The 20,174-nt window shown below is 41.0% G+C and overlaps 2 protein-coding genes across 13 annotated transcripts in view; one reads left to right on the top strand and one right to left on the bottom strand.

Moving 5' to 3' along the window:
• The first annotated feature begins 593 nt into the window (after positions 1-593).
• Positions 594-1,802, top strand: GPR119 (G protein-coupled receptor 119). The gene has a single exon (XM_015443841.3). It carries the CDS (start codon positions 594-596, stop codon positions 1,599-1,601), a length of 1,008 nt encoding a protein of 335 aa, XP_015299327.3. The 3' UTR covers positions 1,602-1,802.
• Positions 1,803-13,283: 11,481 nt separating this feature from the next.
• SLC25A14 (solute carrier family 25 member 14) overlaps positions 13,284-20,174 on the bottom strand; it is a 34,643-nt gene continuing 27,752 nt past the window's right edge. For all 12 annotated transcript variants that reach the window (XR_012429806.1, XR_012429805.1, XR_012429807.1 and 9 more), the window contains 2 exons: positions 14,654-14,734; positions 13,284-13,732 (listed from right to left, as the gene is read on the bottom strand). Coding sequence is in view for 9 of the 12 variants with exons in the window: in XM_074028962.1 (XP_073885063.1) it covers positions 13,691-13,732; positions 14,654-14,734 (123 nt within the window). In the remaining 3 variants the exon portion in view is untranslated. The remainder of the gene's footprint in view (positions 13,733-14,653; positions 14,735-20,174) is intronic.

Genomic DNA, 20,174 nt, shown 5'->3' with positions numbered 1-20,174 from the left:
CTGATTGTGAGCATCTTGCTTGATTAAAAGCAATTCATAATAGTAACTGAGAATTAATTATTAAGAAAAAGTTTAATTAAGCTGAGATTAGTTATTTAAGCTGGTACTCGAGGTTTTGGAAGGAAAGTAGAAATTTAATGTCAAGATACAGAGGAAGAAAAAAGTATGATTGGAGTCAATTATATCTTTTGACAGACAGGAGACCTGATGAATGTCCCTGTCCCTCCAGAGTCCCTGAAGCACCATTGAAGGGAGAGGGCCTGGCGAGACAGCATGTACAGGTACTTGGGAGTTGTCTAGTAACTTGGTGGTTGGAGGGGGAGGGACTAGTTCAGGGCCCAGGGGGAGGTCTGTACTGAGGTTGCTGCCTTTAGAGAGCTGGAGAGGCAGGAGGCTGAGGACTGAAAAGAGAGGGTGAGTAATTCTTCATGACCTGTAGGATCCCAAAGATGGCGAGCTGCCAGCCTGGACTGCCAGTGAAGGCTGGAATCGTGTTGTAGCTCTGAACCCACAGCTCTTCTTCTCCTGGCCCATGAGAATTTCGGCTGGAAAGACAGCATGCCCTGGTAAGTGAAGTCCTGCCACTTCGAGACATGGAGTCATCTTTCTCATTTGGAGTGATCCTTGCTGTCCTGGCCTCCCTCATCATTGCTACTAACACACTAGTGGCTGTGGCTGTGCTGCTGTTGATCCACAAGAGTGATGGTGTCAATCTCTGCTTCACCTTGAATCTGGCTGTGGCTGACACCTTGATTGGTGTGGCCATCTCAGGCCTACTCACAGAACAGCTCTCCAGCCCTTCTCGGCCCACACAGAAGACCCTGTGCAGCTTGCGGATGGCATTTGTCACTTCCTCTGCGGCTGCCTCTGTCCTCACAGTCATGCTGATCACCTTTGACAGGTACCTTGCCATCAAGCAGCCCCTCCGCTACTTGAAGATCATGAGTGGGTTCGTGGCCGGGGCCTGCATTGCCGGGCTGTGGTTGGTGTCTTACCTCATTGGCTTCCTCCCACTTGGAATCCCCATGTTCCAGCAGACCGCCTACAAAGGGTCCTGCAGCTTCTTTGCTGTATTTCACCCTTACTTCGTGCTGACCCTCTCCTGCGTTGGCTTCTTCCCAGCCATGCTCCTCTTTGTCTTCTTCTACTGCGACATGCTCAAGATTGCCTCCATGCACAGTCAGCAGATCCGAAAGATGGAACATGCAGGAGCCATGGCTGGAGGTTATCGACCCCCACGGACTCCCAGCGACTTCAAAGCTGTCCGCACTGTGTCTGTTCTCATTGGGAGCTTCACTCTATCCTGGACCCCCTTCCTTATCACTGGCATTGTGCAGGTGGCCTGCCAGGAGTGTCACCTCTACCTAGTGCTGGAACGGTACCTGTGGCTGCTTGGTGTGGGCAACTCCCTGCTCAACCCACTCATCTATGCCTATCGGCAGAAGGAGGTGCGACTGCAGCTCTATCACATGGCCCTGGGAGTGAAGAAGGCGCTCACCTCATTCCTCCTCTTTCTCTCGGCCAGGAATGGTGGCCCAGAGAGGCCCAGGGAAAGTTCCTGTCACATCGTCACTATCTCCAACTCAGAGTTTGATGGCTAAGACGGTAAGGGCAGAGAAGTTTCAAAGTGCCTTTCTCCTCCCCACTCTGGAGCCCCAACTAGATCAACAGGAGTTACGGGGATGAGAGCACTTGCTTCAGGCAACTGACCCCTGTCACAGCATCCCCCACCCCCAGACTGAGAGGTAACTGAGGCAGGGTCCTGACTTTCTTCTATAATTGGTTTCCCCATTTTCAAATCGCCACTCCTCCCTGTCCTTCTTTTGAAATGAGCCTGTCTCTGATGTATAGGTACACTTACTCAAAGCAAGAAATGTACTGCTAAAAAGATGCTTATAGATCAAATTCTATTTTTTAGTATACCAGAGCAGCACTGTCCAACAGAAATATAATGTGAGCCACATGCATAATTTTAAATGTTCTAGTAACCATGTTATAAAGGTAAAAAGAAACAGGCAAAACTAATACTTTATTTATCCCAATGTAACCAATATATTGTTTTCAACATGTCATCAATATAAAAATTATGCTGTTTTTTTTTTTCATACTAAGTCCTTGAGATATGGTGTGTATTTTGCCCTTACAAAAAAATCTCAATTTAAACTAGCCATATTTCAAATGCTCAGTAGCCACATGTGGCTCGTGGCTCCCATACTGAACAGCACTAGAGAAATGAGTTTCTGTTATTTTTAACTGTTTACTATAGTGATTTACTACAGTAATTGCTTTGGCAAGGTTAGGAGTCCCTCCTCCTCCTGCCCTTACTGATATTAATCAGATATTTTATATGGTGAATGTGCCTAAAAGGTAGAAACCTCAATTCATCTAAAGCTTGTGTTTTCCCACACCTCATGATGTTCAAAATAGGCTATTTGCCAAAGAAACACTATCTTGTGATTACTTCTGCTGTTAACGGTCCCAATCCATCACCTTTTAACCCTCTGCTGCCCCTTCCCTTAAGATGGCCTCATATGTCACTTGTAGCTACTTGCTGATGACAAATTCTGAGGCACTGGGAGGGAAAGGGAGAGAAAAAAGGTGGGTACCAAGACAGGCACAGCCAAGCTCTCCAGACTGGAGCCACTTTGCTCCTCGGGGCTCCTTCCACTTACTCCCCAATTTACATTTTCCTAAGAAACTGTTGCACGGGAGACCAGCTGAGGAGCAGGTGCCTCATCCTCCTTTCTGTGGGGTACAGAAAATGACAAGGTTGGCAGAGGGAAATTATGCTCAGTTTCCCTCTGGGCAACCTGGCAGCAAAAATTCAAGAACAGAATGGCGAAGACACTCAGAAACCGCTCTCTGCTTTCCTGAGCTTCCCTGTAACCCTCTCCAAAACCTCCTGGTCTCCACAGTGGATTGCTAGAGAGTTTGGCTCTCAAGACCTTAAACTGTAATACTGCCCCAGAAAGCTGCCAAGTTGACAGCAAAAGAAGGCAAGAAGAAACCAAACCAGTATGAATTAACTTGTCTAGGATTTGATACCGAAACAACCTTAGGTTGGTTAATCCCTCAATATCCCTAAATTAATGACTTGAGGATGCATTTGAATCCAACGTGTAATGGCTAACTCCAAGAGGCCCTTGAAAATTTTCATTCTAATCACAAATTATAATGTTTAGACCTGGATGGAATCCAGCCACCCTCCTTTCAAAGGATGTCACCACACCACTATGCTTTGCACTCGGATTTTCTTAATCCCCCATTCGTCTTAGATTAACTCTCAGCTTTCTTTCCTCAGTCATTCAGAGGATAATGATCATCCCTTTCGGTTTCCCTACTCTTGAAAATTTCCTTCTCCCTACCTTCACCCTGTATCTTCTTCAGCCCAAATGGTCTGTTTCTCATTGATCTATTCTACTACATACACATCAACCCACCTTTGGTAAACTTTTTGCAGTCGCTTTGCTTACCAGTCTGGCCCAGAGGAGAAACATACTTTCTTTCACCATAGCAAGCATCGTGTTCCTACAACTGAAGAACTTTTTGGCTCTCAAGTGGATGATGGAACCCAATATGCTTTGAAATGCTGAGCATCCAGCAAGTACCAGGCCAGCAATAAGGCACATTCTTGGATTGTATTATGAGTTACTGGGAACTACGTAAAATATGAATAACTGGATTTTGGACAAAATTGAAAGCAGGCTCAAACCAATGTCCTCCTTACTGGTGGTTCAAAGCTTAAATCCTGGCCTTGCTACAAAGGACTGATCTTGTCAAGGTAATATAAGCAAAATGGAATGAAAATTAAAGTTAATTCTGAAGCCAAGGTCCTTTTAGGAAAAAAAAAAAAAAAAAAAGGCCAGACGCAGTGGCTCACGCCTGTAATCCCAGAACTTTGGGAGGCCAAGGCGGGCGGATCATGAGGTCAGGAGATCAAGACCATCCTGGCTAACATGGTGAAACCCTGTCTCTACTAAAAATACAAAAAAAAAAAAAAAAAAAAAATTAACCGGGCGTGGTGGCAGGCACCTGTAGTCCCAGCTACTCGGGAGGCTGAGGCAGAAGAATGGCGTGAACCCGGGACGCAGAGCTTGCAGTGAGCCGAGATCGTGCCACTGTGGTCCAGCCTGGGTGACAGAGCGAGACTCTGTCTCAAAAAAAAAAAAAAGTAAATTAGTCTGATTTAATCATTCCACATTTTAAACATATATATATCAACATCACATTGTACCCCATGTAATATATACAATTATTTATCAATTAAAAATAAAAAATATATATATATTTTTAAATACAGAAAAGCAGGAGGGGAGGGGAGGTGATTAGTGTGTTGTTAGGTTCAATCTAAGAAACTCTGCTACCCCTGGGAGTCAGTATGTGCAGTGGAAAAATCACAGGTCTTGAAATCCAACAGACCAGTGTTCAAATGATAATTCAGTCATTTAAATTCTCAAACTAGATCCCTCATTCATCAAACTGGGGTAATAATGCCTACTTTACATGGTTATATTGAAGATTAACTCAGATAATATATATGTAAATATCTAGTAAACTACAGCACACTGTTAGTGCTCAAAAATGTCAGTTCTCTTCCTCTTCCTTAAACACCCTGAACTAAACAGTCAGTTGACCCATTTAAGGGAGTCCCTCATATTCAGATATTATGACATATAGGACAAGGACAATTGGACTCAGAACTATGAATTCCTCAACCCCTGAATAAGATTTTTTAAAATGAGTAATGAGAGGTGATTCAGGTTTAAAAAGACAAACAATAAATCTAATACCTTAGCAGTATCAAGACAGAGCAGATACAAACAAGGCATTGGCACTAGTATGGTAATTGGATTTAAGAGTAATCATAATTTAAAACACTGTGTTTCACCAGGCACGGTGGCTCACGCCTGTAATCCCAGCATGTTGGGAGGCTGAGGCAGGTGGATCATGAGGTCAGGAGCTCAAGACCAGCCTGACCAATATGGTGAAGCAGCCCATCTCTACTAAAAATACAAGAATTAGCCAGGCGCAATGGCAGGCGCCTGTAATCCCAGTTACTCAAGAGGCTAAGGCAGGAGAATCACTTGAACCTGGGCGGCCGAGGTTGCAGTGAGCCGAGATCACGCCACTGCACTCCAGCCTGGGTGACAGAGTGAGACTCCGTCTCAAAACACTGTGTTTAATAAGTCACCAAGAGCAGACATACAGGATGCTACGCAAAAGTCTAATGGCTTTCTTTGATGCAGGCTCCTTCACAGACAAGGGAATGTACTGAAAACATTTAGATTTCATTCACACATCTACTGTTATCTCCTGATGGGCTTACCAAGAAGCCAGATTTAGTTCAGCAAGGTGATCAAAACATCCCAGATATTAATACCTTGTAGGATGCAATGTAGGCCAATCGGTCCCATTTATTATTTCCATGAACAGCTTACTGTGAATTTGTGGTGTTTTTGTTTTAAGAGACAGGGTCTCACTCATCACCCAGGCTGGAGTGCAGTGTTGTGATCATGGCTCCCTATAGCTTCAACTTCCCAGACTCAAGCGATCCTCCCACCTCAGCTTCCTTAGTAACTGGGAACACAGGCACATGCCAGCATGCCCAGCTAATTTATTTATATTTTGTAGAGACAGGGTCTTCCTATGTTGTTCATGATCGTCTTGAGTGATCCTCCCACCTCAGCCTCTGAATGTGCTGTGATTACAGGAGGAAGCCACTGCACCAGGCTGAATTTGTAATAAAAATTGTAACATGACTAAGTTTTATATTAATTCCTTAGGTAGGAAATGTTATACATATCAACACCTCAATTTCAGAGGACTATTCTCGAAGAACATAAGGACACTATAGCCCTCTGTACAGAGGTGTTTCAAGTGGTTTCAGAAGTGTTAGAGGCAGGTTGCCCTGACCACCATATCCCTGCTTGTCCATATGTCCAGTGTGAGCCAGAGATAACCTTGGGATATCTCCTCCCTAGAAGGAGAAGTGTTAACTAGTTCAAATGGGAATTGAACTCATGACCTTGATTTCATTCTCACCATGCTCAGTCACTGGCCAAACTGAATAGAGACCAGTGAAAACAGCAGGCACAAGATACTTAAGGACACACATAGAATCAGCAGAAACAAGAATAGCAATGGACCCAATGACAGACCACAATTCCTCGGCTACTGTCAGTCACTCAATTTTGTGGTTCCTTCAGTACTTTCCACGTCATCCTTCAAACTGCTGACTGGTCTGGAATTTTCTCCTTTTAATTAACAAATCTTCACTTGTTATTTCTGCAATCTTATAAATCAATGGTGGTGCCTACAAATGCCAATTGTCATTCATTCATTCATCTGTCTGTCCATCCACTTACCTATCTCACAAACATTTATTGAGAGCTATGTGCTAAAATTGCCCCAGCTTTGCTGGGATATCTTCTAGAGGTATAGATTGATATATAAATGATGTTTACTATTTCTTTTACAATTATAAAAACTTTTGTTCATTAAAAAAATTTTGCGAACATAGGAAATCACAAAAGTACCCATAATTATACTATCCAGAGATGACCACTGTTATTCTCCTTCATCTGTTTTTTTTCACTTAACATTATATTGTGTATATTTTCCTATGTCATCAAGTCTTTTTCAAAAACACAACTTGTAATGGTTGCATGCTTTTTCAACAAATGATACAATACTTTAACTATTTCCCTATAGTGTGCTAAAACTTAGGTTATTTCTAATTTCTGTTATAATACCATGATAAATATCTTTGTGTATAAATCATTGGCATGTCTCTGTCCCATTCCTTAGAATAAATTCACCAAGCAGTATTACTAGATCAAGGAGCATTAAATATTTATAAGTAATTTTTTTTGAGATGGAGTCTCACTCTGTTGCCCAGGCTGGAGTGCAGTGGCACGATCTTGGCTCACTGCAACCTCCACCTCTCAGGTTCAAGTGATTCTCCTGCCTCAGCCTCCTGTGTAGCTCTGACTACAGGTGCACACCACCACTCCCAGCTAATTTTTTGTATTTTTTTAGTAGAGACAACATTTCACCATATTGGCCAGGCTGGTCTTGAACTCCTAACCTCGTGATCTGCCCACTTCAGCCCCCCAAAGTGCTGGGATTACACGCATGAGCCACTACACTGGGCCAAGAATTTTGATTCACATTTCTGCTGGCATTTCTTGAAGTGTAACATTTCCCTGAGATACCTGCTAAGAGAAGTCATTAGTGAGCCATAAATGAACAGACCACACTGATAGGAATATCCCAAAGAGATAAAAGCACATGGCTTCCTGAAAGAATAAACCATATTAAGGAATTTAACCAGTTGCTTTTATTATTATTATTATTATTATTATTATTATTACAAAAGAAAACTTTTTGATATGGCCTACTGCTAGGGTTCATCTGCCTTCTGCAAATTCAGAAATCTGAACTAACAGAACACAGTAGTTTAAGAATGCCTCTCACAGAGTACAACTTCATCATCAATACAGCACAGTGTGATATCCAGATATCGACTTCAGTGCTTTGGTTCTTAAAATTTTCGGACGTAGTTGCTCCATAAAATGCTAAGTAGACATGAGAATAAGAAAACATTTTCACACAGAGCTAGGAAACCATTCTTGAATTTGCTGAATGAAGCCTTGAAGCCATAGTCTTGCAGTTTGCTGAAAGGGCAAGATATGCTTCACCTAATGGATCAACCATGGCAGGGTAAAGTGCATGAGAGCTTAACATGCTACTACTCAGCCATATGTTCCCTGGATTTACAAGCTGTTGGGACCATAATCAGCCACTGGGCTCAAAGAGCCCTCTCATGAGGAGTCCTAGAAACGACTGATGCAGCTGCTAAGAGTCTAAGAGTCCGTTTTAATGCACAAAGCAGTTCCTGTTTGTTTCAAAGCGCCTTGTACACAATGGAGCAGACGGGATTCACTTGCTATCAAGCACTGGGGAAACTAAAACCCCGTAGGGCCAAGAGCCTGAGGGGCTCTCTTCATCTGCTTAGGTTTGTTTTTATTTGGTATATGTTGCCCAACAATCCCATGATTGAATCACAGTTCTCATTTACCATGATACATCCGTATCAGTTCCAGTTCTATCTCAATTGTGTTGACATTAAGCCACTAAAAAGCTGATAAACTTGCTGAGATAACACAGTCACAGGCCCAGTAAAATGCCATGCTGTCTAACAAAACTGTTCAATGTGCTTTTACTCACCAATCCCTCCTTAGTATTTTTGCAGATGTGTCCATTGAGCCATTCAACAAATATGAAAGCATTTCCTATAGAAAAGCAAATGGGTATTATATCATCTCAGAAGTAGTTAAAAAAAAAAAAAAAGGTGAGAAAACTAAACCAAGAAATCATAGCTGAATGGCTCTGAGATCATTTCAAATGGAAAAACAGACTCATAATCCAAACATTTCTTATCCAAAATTCCAACCACCACTTTAATATTACCAGGTCCCTTAGTAATCTTATACAATGAAAGTGTTAAATGGTTTTTCTTATTTACAAAATAAATGGGAGACAAGGATGCATGAAGTGTTTATAGTAAGTAAAGCACAGCCCAAAATACAACTGAATTCTGATGCTGAGACACTGAATAGAGAGAAGAAATATCCGTTAACAGTGAAACCTCAGAAATAAGAATTATTGGCCAGGTGAAGTGGCTCACACCTGTAATCCTAGCACTTTTGGAGGGCGAGGTGGGTGGATCACCTGAGGTCAGGAGTTCAAGACCAGCCTGGCCAACATAGCGAAACCCCGTCTCTACTAAAAATACAAAAATTAGCCGAGTGTGGTGGCTCATGCCTGTAATCTCAGCTACTTGAGAGGCTGAGTGAGACAGGAGAATCATTTGAACCCAGGAGGCGGAGGGTGCAGTGAGCCAAGGTTGCACCACTGCACTCCAGCCTGGGCAACAGAGGGAGACTCCATCTCAAAAAAAAAAAAAAATATATATATATATATATATACACACACACACACAGACACACACACACACACATAGAGAGAGAGAGAGAGAGAGAGAGAGAGAGAAATGGCCATTTTGAGAAGACATGAAGATATTTATTTTTAATACCCAGTAATTTTATTACTTTAATTTACATGAAACATCCTGACTGGATTAGGCTAATAAAAATATTACCCCTTAAATGACATGCTGTGGTGAATAGAGATTTAATTTATAATCAGGTTCATAGTAATCATTCCTCCTATAAATTTGTTTATAAGCATAAGAAAATTTTTCTTTCCATTGGAGGAGAAAGGGTGGAAAGCCTAGCCCCATGTCCAAATTACTAAATTTCAAACTAGTGGCATCTGTATCAATAATTCCACATTCTTCAACAAATGGTCTTACATAAAACAGTAAGAAGTTCATGTTGTTCTGGTGTGCCATCTCTGACTGCAAGACCCTCTTTTTGAACCCTGTTGTGCTGCCCCTAGTGAACTGTCCTCAGACTGGAGGAAGAAGGGGGTGGAGCAGTGAAGGAGGTCATGGAGAAGAAAGGCCAACAAAGGGAAGAGGGAGAAGTGGGAGAAAGTGGAGAAAGGGGAAGTGATGTATTTGCAGTCACAGGTCTCCAGGAAAATAATCTTAATCCAGTATTACTGTTAAGTGATAAAGAGTGACCAACCACAAAAACTATTGACCTGGCCGGGCGCGGTGGCTCAAGCCTGTAATCCCAGCACTTTGGGAGGCCGAGACGGGCGGATCACGAGGTCAGGAGATCGAGACCATCCTGGCTAACACGGTGAAACCCCGTCTCTATTAAGAAATACAAAAAAAACTAGCCGGGCGAGGTGGCGGGCGCCTGTAGTCCCAGCTACTTGGGAGGCTGAGGCCGGAGAATGGCGTGAACCCGGGAGGCGGAGCTTGCAGTGAGCTGAGATCCGGCCACTGCACTCCAGCCTGGGTGACAGAGCGAGACTCCGTCTCAAAAAAAAAAAACAAAAAAAAAAACAAAAAAAACTATTGACCTTCTTTCTCCCAGGGTGCTATAAAGATAGGGGAATTAATGAAATCAATATTCTTTACTGCTCACCTGCCATAAACTTTAAGTGACACTGGACAAAGTTAAGTCAGTACACTTCAAGCATAGTGATTGTAAGTATGGGATCATGAGCCAGACTGCCTGGGCTAGAATCCGGACTCTGTCATGTTTTAGAGGCAAAAGTATTTCACCTTTCTGTGCCTCAGTTTCTCATCTGAAAAAGCAGAATTGTACCTACTCTCATAGGGCTGGTTGTAAGGATGTAGACAGAGTATAAACACAATACACTTAAACAGTACCTGGCACATAATAAAACCCATACTCTGTATTACCTATTATTAATAGTTAATAATTATTAATTAAACTATTAATTAGCTACTATTATCTGAGTTGTTTCATTCTCCAGCCTCTCAGAAAAAGGGGGAAAAAGTTGAAAGTTTTTCAACTTTCAACAACCTACAAATTTTGGTTATCATTTTATCCCTTCAAATATGACTTGCTAGGGGAAAGGATGTGGGTTGTGGAAGAGAGCAAGCAGAATTAGGGATTACTTCAAGGCCTGAGCCACTAAAAGGGTTTTTAGGGGCAAATCCAGAATTTTGTTTTGTGAAGTGTCATTTAAGACTTTATTTTTTAGAGACAGGGTCTTGTTATGTTGTCCAGGTTGGCCTTGAGCTCCCGGGCTCAAGTGATCCTCCCACCTCTGCCTCCTGGGTTAGCTGGGACTACAGATGTGTGCCACTGAACCCAACTTGTGCCTATTAGACTTTATGAGTGATGTAAAATAAGCAGTGGGACATAGAAGTATGGAGTTCAAGGGAGAAGTATGGGCTGAGGATGTATATTTGGAAGTCACCAGCAGATATATAGTACTAAAACCATGGAAAACACTGCCCTACTTGCTCATACCTTTAGTAATCCTTAGCTTACAGCCATTTTCCTAATAATTCAAAAAAATTTTTTTTTTAAATTTTTTGAGACGGGGTCTTGCTCTGTCGTCCAGGCTGGAGTGCAGTGGCATGATTTTGGCTCACTGCAACCTCCGCCTCCCGGGTTCAAGCGATTCTCCTGCCTCAGCCTCCCTAGTAGCTGGGATTACAGGCCACCACGCCCAGTTAATCAAATTTTAATTTAATTCAATTTAAATTCCACAGTATTTGTTGAACCTTTCCTATGTTTTAGGCATTTAATCAGATCCTTTGGATACAGACCAATTCATTTACTCATTTAACAAATGTGTACTAAGTGCACATAACTGTATAAAGCACTGAGAACCCAGTAGTGAAAAAACTGACATAATCCCTATTTTCATGGAACCCCAAATGATGGGAGATACAGAAATTAGTGAAATAATCACACACATATAATACAGATATAAATTCTGATATGTGGTATATGAAATTATAATGAGGAAAGTTATTTACATTGGGGGAGAGGAAATCACTGGAAGGTTTTTCTGAAGGAATAATATTTAGGTTGAGGTGAATTAAAGCCATTCTGCAATGGATATAAATCCTTCAAGAAACTATTTTCAGGCCAGGCACAGTGACTCACACCTGTAATCCCAGGACTTTGGAGGCCGAGGCGCACGGATTACCTGAGGTCAGGCGTTCGAGACCAGCCTGGTCAGCATAGTGAAACCCGGTCTCTACTGAAAATACAAAAAGATTAGCCAGGTATGTGGCGGGCGCCTGTAATCCCAGCTACTCAGGAGGCTGAAGCAGGAGAATCACTTGAACCCGGGAGGTGGAGGTTGCAGTGAGCCAAGATCATACCACTGCACTCCATCCTGGGCAACAGAAAAAAAAAACTATTTTCAGCCTGCACTATTGTGAAAAATGGGTTCCCTTTTGCTAATCTGGGTATGAGTAGGGTATCTGATGGATATAGTAAATGTTTTTAAAAATTAATAATATAAACAATGAGATACCACTGCCCACCTATCAGAAGGGCCAAAATCCAAACTGATGACAGCACCAAAAGCTGGAGAAGATGTGGAGCAACAATAGCTCTCATTCATTGCTGCTGGGAATGCAAAATGGTACAGCCACTTCACAAGACAGTTTGGCAGTTTCTTACAAAACTAAACATACTCTTATCGTACCATCTAGCAATTGTGCTCCTTGGTATTATATTTACCTAAATGAGTTGAAAATGTCTATATAAAAACCTACACACAAATATTTATAGCAGTTTGATTCATAATTGTCAAAACTTGGAAGCAACTAAGATGTCCTTCAGTGGGTGAATGAATAAACTGGTACATCCAGACAGCGGAATATTATTCAGTACTAAAAAGAAATGACCTATCAAGCCATGAAAAGACATGGAGGAAGCTTATATGCATATAAGTAAGTTTAAAAAGCCAGTCTGAAAAGTATGATTCCAACTATACGACATTCTGGAAAATGCAAAAACATGGAGACAGCAAAAAGCCTCAGTGGTTGCCAGAGGTTAGGGGAGAGGAAGGAATGAATAAGAGGAACATAGAGGATTTTTAGGGCAGTGAAACCATTCTATATGATTCTATAATGATAGATACATATTATACATTTGTCAAAATGTATAATGCCTTATCCTCATGGTAACATCGACTCTTGCTGTCTCAGCTCAAGTGTCATTTCTGCTATGAAGCCTTTGGCAAATCCTCTAGGTAAGGCTGTTCCTCCTCTGTGCTCCCACACAGCATTTTGTTTATCTCTTACATAGTATTTAGGTCCTACTGTAATTATTTACTTACAAATCTGTTCTTCCTCTATAATATGAGCTTGAAAACAGACACTATGTCTTAGTCATTTTATAGTCCCGGAATCTAGACATAATAGATACATAATAAATGTTGAACAACTTAATGAATGGATAAAGATGAAGAACTATTAATTCCACAAATATCTGAGTGCCTACAATGAACCGGCCTCTGTTCCAGTACAAAAAAAGTAGCCAGAACTTTACACCTGTAAGATGATTAGAACCCTGGGAGCAGGCTTCTATTTTAAGCCTTTTTTTTAGCTTTTTACCTGTAGAAACTTCCAAATGAGCCACTTGCTTGTTTATTCATGTTTAAGAAAGAACCACCTGCCCAACGTTTAGCAGTGGCATTATGCCCATGAATGGCAGTGGGAAAACACAATGCACTCATTCTCATCTCATAAAAGTGCACTTTAAGAGTCCAGTCTCAATTTCATCGACATCTTCTTTTTATTACTCTCTGGAGAATGTAATTTCAAGAGTTGGCAAAGGAGAAAATAGTAAATGAAGACAAAGACAAAGTGATTCTGCCAATAAATACTTTAATGAGAACCGAGGTCTGTAACACATATAGCAATAACCACCCTGGCCTATGCCTTCTGCTCTAGCCCAAGTCTGGGGCTAACCAATTACATTTAACCACATTTGGAAAGCAGGCCGTTTTCAATGTCACCCATCAGTATCCATCTTCATAGAAGATACCAATCTGGGGCCAGAGTCTCAATGTTAACACTTTCTCTCGGGGAAAAGTTAACATGGTAACACAAACATAGAAATAACTTTGAATCACCCCACTGTTCTTCCATCAGGAGGCTCTTAGGAGACCAACGGCTTGGTAAACACTTACGACATTGTCAAAATACATTAGAACATGGGAAAAGGGCAAAGGAGTAGAAAGGCTGGCAGGGCTGGGCTCACATATAATTCAGTTCTTAGATTTGAAGCCTCTTTAGCTGCTCGTATGTAATAAAAAACTGGAGTAAGTCAAGGAAGATCACCAGGTTGATACTGAAAGCCAAAGCTAGTTCTAAAATTAGCATTGCATTCTCTTAAATTAGTCTATGCTATTCTAAGCTTCATTTGCTTTAAAATCTTTTTTAAAACACCACCTGTCAAATCAAGCATGTGTTGCGTGCCTACCATGTGCCCATTTAGATCACTAGCATCGAACAACATAAACAGAGTAAAACTCTTAATATATCTGTAGTCTTCAGGGGGAAACAGGACAAACACACACACACACACACACACAGAGTAACCAAGAACATCAATGATAACATATAAGATCAGAGTGATTCCAAGAGGGAACGAGATACCCTCTCTCTGTCTACAGACCCCACAAGGGCAGGGAATTACTTTCCAACGCTGTGGTGCTTGCCATTATACACACAACACCACACACAGTATCCAATACATGGCTCTGCACTTAGGAGGCACTCTAAACACAACTGAAGGAGACAGATTCACCCATGAAGAAAGAAGCCTACTTGGCTGTGGATTCCGTCACCCCATGAATGTCTTCTGTCCTGTTTTTATTTCCCAGCTATTTTGGTCCTACAGTTAGGGGTAGGAAATCTGAACCACCTCAGCATGGACTTTCCTGTAGGCTTCTTCCATCAGGGTTTCTAAAAACTTCATAGCCCCTTCCAGATTAGCTGTGTTTGTTGTCATTTTGTTTTAAAGAGTAAAGTTTGACATATCTTTTCCATCCCCTTTAGTTTGTATTAGCCTCCAATTGAAAGCTGTTTCTCTACTTAATTCCATTCTCAAGGGTCACCAATGGGATGCTTGAGTTTCTCACTAGCCTAAAAGGCTTTAATAATCAAATTTTCCTTCCCATAGGCTAGAATTATCTGGGAGCTTGAAGCACTTGCTTTCATCCTCTCAAAGGATACAATGATGTTCCAGGGTCCAAGCCGAAGCCAGTTTGGCCAAAATCCTTTATAGAGTGCAAAAAAGCCCTCATGTTTCCACATCTGCAGGAAAGATATAACCAAAAACAGAGTGAATTCACCTTTCTCTACATTTGACATCACCTTCCACTCCCACCTCAGAGCAACTTATGGCTCCATGAATAGTCTTTTCTCTGAAGGTCCATTTTAAATTCATCTGTAGTCTAAATCCATCCACCCACTTAATCAATAAATATTTACCTACCATACATATGCAAAGCACCATTCTTGATGTTGGGAATATACTAATAAACAAGACAGAAGAAGTGTCTATGGTAGCCAGCCTCCAAGATGGCCCCCAATGAACCCTACCTCCAGTTATTTGTACCCTTGTGTAGCCTCCACCTCATAGTATTTGGTCTGTGTCACCAACAGAATACAGTAGTAGTGAACATATGTCACTTCTATTGCTAGGTTATAAAATATATATTATATATAATAAAGCATCTGTCTTATTCTCTCTTGGATTCATTCACTCTAGAGGAAACCATCTGCTATATGATGAAGAGAGGACTACATGGTGAGGAACTGAGGGCTCCAGCCAACAGCTGCACAAGTGATCATTGAAGCAGCTATCCCAGCCTGTCAAGCCTTTAGATGGCAACAACCCTAGTTGACATATGAACTACAACCTCAGGAGACAGCCTAAGCTAGAATCAGCTAAGCTGCGTTGCAATCCCTGGCCCATAGAAATTGCAAAATAACAAATGTTTAAGGCAGTGAGTTTTGGAGTAATGTGTTACACAGCAATAGGTAACCTACACAGCAGTCTCTACCCTCATGGAGTGTATATTCTAGTGGGGCTGACAAATACACAAATTGATATATATTATATCCAAAAATAAGTGCTACAAAGAAAACTAAAGCAGGGTAAGAAAATAGAAAGTTGGGCAAGTTATTATTCTTCTCTGAGTCTGTTTCATCATTATAAATTCTATATAATGCCATGGCCTACCTCATGTGAATGCTTTGAGGATTACATGAAGAAAAATGTGAAGTGTTTTGAGTTTTGGTTTCCTACTTTATACAACAGGGATCTTATATACATGGTTATGAGAATTAAATGATAAATTACGCATAAACATTATAAACTGGTGGCATGTGCTGAATTTAGCCAGCAGAAATGGTTCATATATAATGGACAAATATCTATTAAGTAACTACAGTGTGTTAGGCATTGTGTTAGACATTGAAAAATGTTATTTTGCCTTTCCAATAGTGAAGTGAAACCCACCACAATTCTAAAAAAAGGAAATATTTGTATAAGACAATAATATGAGAAGCCAGAGTTGTAAATATCCTTTATCCCATCCTGTTCATTAAGTATACTAGAGATAATTATCCTTACTAACCACTTTTGGGAACAAACAGTAAAATAATAAGCACAATATTTATGAAGATATAGTGGTAATATGTTTCCCCCAGTGGATCTTCAGCAAATAGTAAAGGTCTGAGACCAAAACTGATGTTGGAAAATTGTGAAAATCACCCCAAATAAAGCCTAGATGTGAATAACCTAGAACCTAGACTGTTAAATGACAAGAGACCTCTGAGAGACCATCCAATCTCATAATCTCTTACCTGGACTACCACAATAGACTTTTAATTGGTCTAAAATCTCTACCTAGAAGCTAGAACAATCTTTTAAAATTATAAATCAGAGCATATCACTTCCTGCTTAAAGCTCTCAAATGGCTTCCTGGTGGATTTCATTCTAATTACAAATTCTCTGCAAAGACCTGTAGGATCCTACATGATTTAGCTGCTGCCTTTCTCTCCAGTTTCATTTCCTACTAGTTTCTCCCTTTATTCACCACACATTCAGCCACACTAGCTTTCTTTCTAACCCTTGAACATGTCCAGCTTATTTCCAACTCAGACCTTTAGTAACCTGTTCCCTCTTTATGAAATGCTTTTCTCCCAGCTCTCATGGCCAATTCATCATCATTCAGATCTCAGCTCAAATGTCACCTCCTCAGAGGTTTTTCTTGACCATCCTTGCTGAAGTCGCTCCCCACTACTGAGTCACTACTGCAATATGCTGTTGTTTTCTGCATAGCATCTATTTCTATCTAAAATTATACTGTGCATTGTGTGTTTATTGTCTCCCTCAACTAGAATGTAATCTCCAAGAGATCAGAAACTAGCTTTGTTTGTTCACCATTGTGTCACCACCACCTAACACAGTGTCTGGCACAAGAAATTTTCCCGTAAGTATTTGTTGAAGAGGTGAACACAAAAACAGTAAGGGTCTCTAACACTCTTATGAGCCATCTGGATCTTTTTTTTTTTTTTTAATTAAGAAACATGGTCTTGGAAAACAGTATGGCGATTCCTCAAGGATCTAGAACTAGATGTACCATATGACCCAGCCATCCCATTACTGGGTATATACCCAAAGGATTATAAATTATGCTGCTATAAAGACACATGCACACGTATGTTTATTGCAGCACTATTCACAATAGCAAAGACTTGGAATCAACCCAAATGTCCATCAGTGACAGATTGGATTAAGAAAATGTGGCACATATACACCATGGAATACTATGCAGCCATCAAAAAGGATGAGTTTGTGTCCTTTGTAGGGACATGGATGCAGCTGGAAACCATCATTCTTAGCAAACTATCACAAGAACAGAAAACCAAACACCGCATGTTGTCACCCATAGGTGGGAACTGAACAATGAGATCACTTGGACTCAGGAAGGGGAACATCACACACAGGGGCCTATCATGGGGAGGGGGGAGGGGGGAGGGATTGCATTGGGAGTTATACCTGATGTAAATGACGAGTTGATGGGTGCAGCACACCAACATGGCACAAGTATACATATGTAACAAACCTGCACGTTATGCACATGTACCCTACAACTTAAAGTATAATAATAATAAATAAATTAAAAAAAAAAAAAAAAAGAAACATGGTCTTGCTCTGTCGCCTAGACTGGAGTGCAGTGGCAAGCCTACGTAGCTCACTGCAGCCTCAAACTCTGACTCAAGCAATCCTCCCGAGTAGCTAAGACTACAGGATGCAAGCCACAGCACCCAGCTTGAATCTTTATAAATTTCCAAAAACAGTGACCAATTTCTTCACAACATGAGAACTGGGAGGCACCTTTCGGCATAAGGCAGTTGTGTGAAAACAAAGAACTTCTATAGACAAGCATAGACAAAATAATAAAGTATGATGCTATTACACATAATGGCAAAATAGAACAAAGTCATTTTAAAAAATGACTGCTATTAAAAATTTTTAGTAGCACATAAGTAAATGACTGAGCAAATGTAAGTACTTAAAGGTTACTACCAACATAAAAACATGTTTCTGCAGATTCAAAACAGCATAGTGGTTGTAAGTAGAAACTTTGGAATGAGACAGATTGTGGATTAAGTCTCAGATCTGCCTCTTATTAGCTATGTAATCTTGTGTAAGTTATTATTTAGCTACTCTGAACCTAAGTTTCCTCCTTTATAAAATAGGAAAGATAATATTTACTCCACAGTGTTGTTGTGAGAGTTAAAGGATATACTCCATGTACAGTGCCTGGGACAGAATAAGCATTCAATAAATATTAGCTATTACTATATTATTGTATAGTAAATCTTTTAGCCAATCTTCTTGAAACAGTGCTCTTACACCTGTCTATCTATTATTACTTCCTGTGTTTATCTCCTTCTATTAGAATCCAAGTGTCATAAAGACAGGGACATTATGGTTTATTTACCAATACATCCTCAACAACCTAGAACAGTGCTTAGCACATAAGACAAACATTTCTTTCATTTTTTGGTGGCAGCGGGGGTGCTCTTCAAGCGTCAGCTTGATTTTTTTATTTTTTATTACTTGAATGAATAATCAAACACACTCCTCAATGCACAGCAACTGGCTTTTGCAAACACCAATTCACCAAACCTTCTAAAAAATATTAAATCCAACAGACGCTTTGCAGTCCTTATCATATTAGATCTCTATTGTATGTGACATTAAGTAACCACTCATTCCTTCTTGAAACTCCTCCTTTGGCTCCCATGACACTACTCTCTAAGTTTCCTCATCTTTGGTGTCTTTCCTAGGTTCCTCATCTGCCAAGATCTTAAAAATTGGTATTCCGGGCAGGGCACAGTGGCTTACACCTGTAATCCCAACACTTTGGGAGGCCAAGGCAGGCGGATCATGAGGTTAGGAGCTCGAGACCAGCCTGACCAACATGGTGCAACCCTGTCTCTACTAAAAATACAAAAATAAGCCAGGTGTGGTGGAGGGTGCCTGTAATCCCAGCTCCTCAGGAGGCTGAGGCAGGAGAATTGCTTGAACCCAGGAGGCAGAGGTTGCAGTGAGACGAGATCGCACCACTGCACTCCAGTCTGGGCATAAATAAATAAATAAATAAATAAATAAATAAATAAATAAATAAATATTGGTATTCCGCAGTGTTCTTTCCTTGGCCCAGTGCTCTTCCCTCTACACCAGTGATTGTCCAATGCAGAAATACCAACGGGGGCTTTTGCCAAACTATACTTTCCAGGGTCTGAGAATTGCTGCCTCTGTCAATCATTATTACAGGAAAGAACTTTATAGTACTCCAGTATGCTGGGAAGGCAAAAAGGTTGTGAACTCTTCTACCTACTCTCCTTGGTCAACTCTCTCCACAGTTATATACCACCTGTGTGCTAATGACTCCATGGGCTTTTATCTATATCCACGAACCCTGTCTTGAGTCAGGGCTAGAATATCCAAATGTATCCACTGGATTTTCCTCATGCATATCAAACTGAGTATCCAAAACTATGATGTCTCCCCCAAGACCTGCTCCTCTTGTGATGCCTCTGTCAATGAATGTCACCACCTGGTCACCAACTCCAAAAACCCAGAATTTATCTTTGACACCTCCTTTCTCCCACACCTCTCCACATCTAGTCAACCAAATCCTGTTGACTCTATCAACTAATTCTTTCTTGACTCTGTCCCACCTTCTATATCTCCATTATCATGCTCAAGTTCAGGCCTTCATCCCCTCTTTCTCAGATTACAAGAGCCTTCTATTCAGCTTCCCTATCTGTAGGTCAGTGGTTCTCAAAGTGTGGTCTCCAGACTAGCAGCATCAGTATTGCATGGGAATTTGTTAAAAATGCAAATTTCCAGGTCCCACTCCATACTTAGTAAATCAGAATCTGGAGATGGGTCCAAGTGAACGGCAGTTTAACAAGCCCTCCAGGTGATTCTCATGCATGTTAAACTTTTAAGAATCACTGCTCCAGGCTTATCCCCTTAGTAGTCTTCAACCTTGGGTGAACATTGCAGTCACCTGATATAGTTTAAAATATTGACACCTGGACCTTACTCCGCAGGTTTTGAGTTAATTGGTCTAAGGTAGAGGAGGGGGCTGAGAAAGTTCCCCCAAGTGATTCCAATGTGTACCCAAGATGAGGAACCACTGTGGTAGATCTAGTCTCCACAAAG

The sequence above is a fragment of the Macaca fascicularis genome, chromosome X, assembly GCF_037993035.2.
Source record: "Macaca fascicularis isolate 582-1 chromosome X, T2T-MFA8v1.1".
Taxonomy (NCBI): Eukaryota; Metazoa; Chordata; class Mammalia; order Primates; family Cercopithecidae; genus Macaca; species Macaca fascicularis.
Note: the sequence above shows the minus strand (reverse complement) of the source record. Positions and strands in the feature narration are given on the sequence as shown.

Coding starts and splice junctions, on each gene's coding strand:
- GPR119 (XM_015443841.3), top strand. CDS start 594: ATGGAGTCATCTTTCTCATTTGGAGTGATCCTTGCTGTCCTGGCCTCC.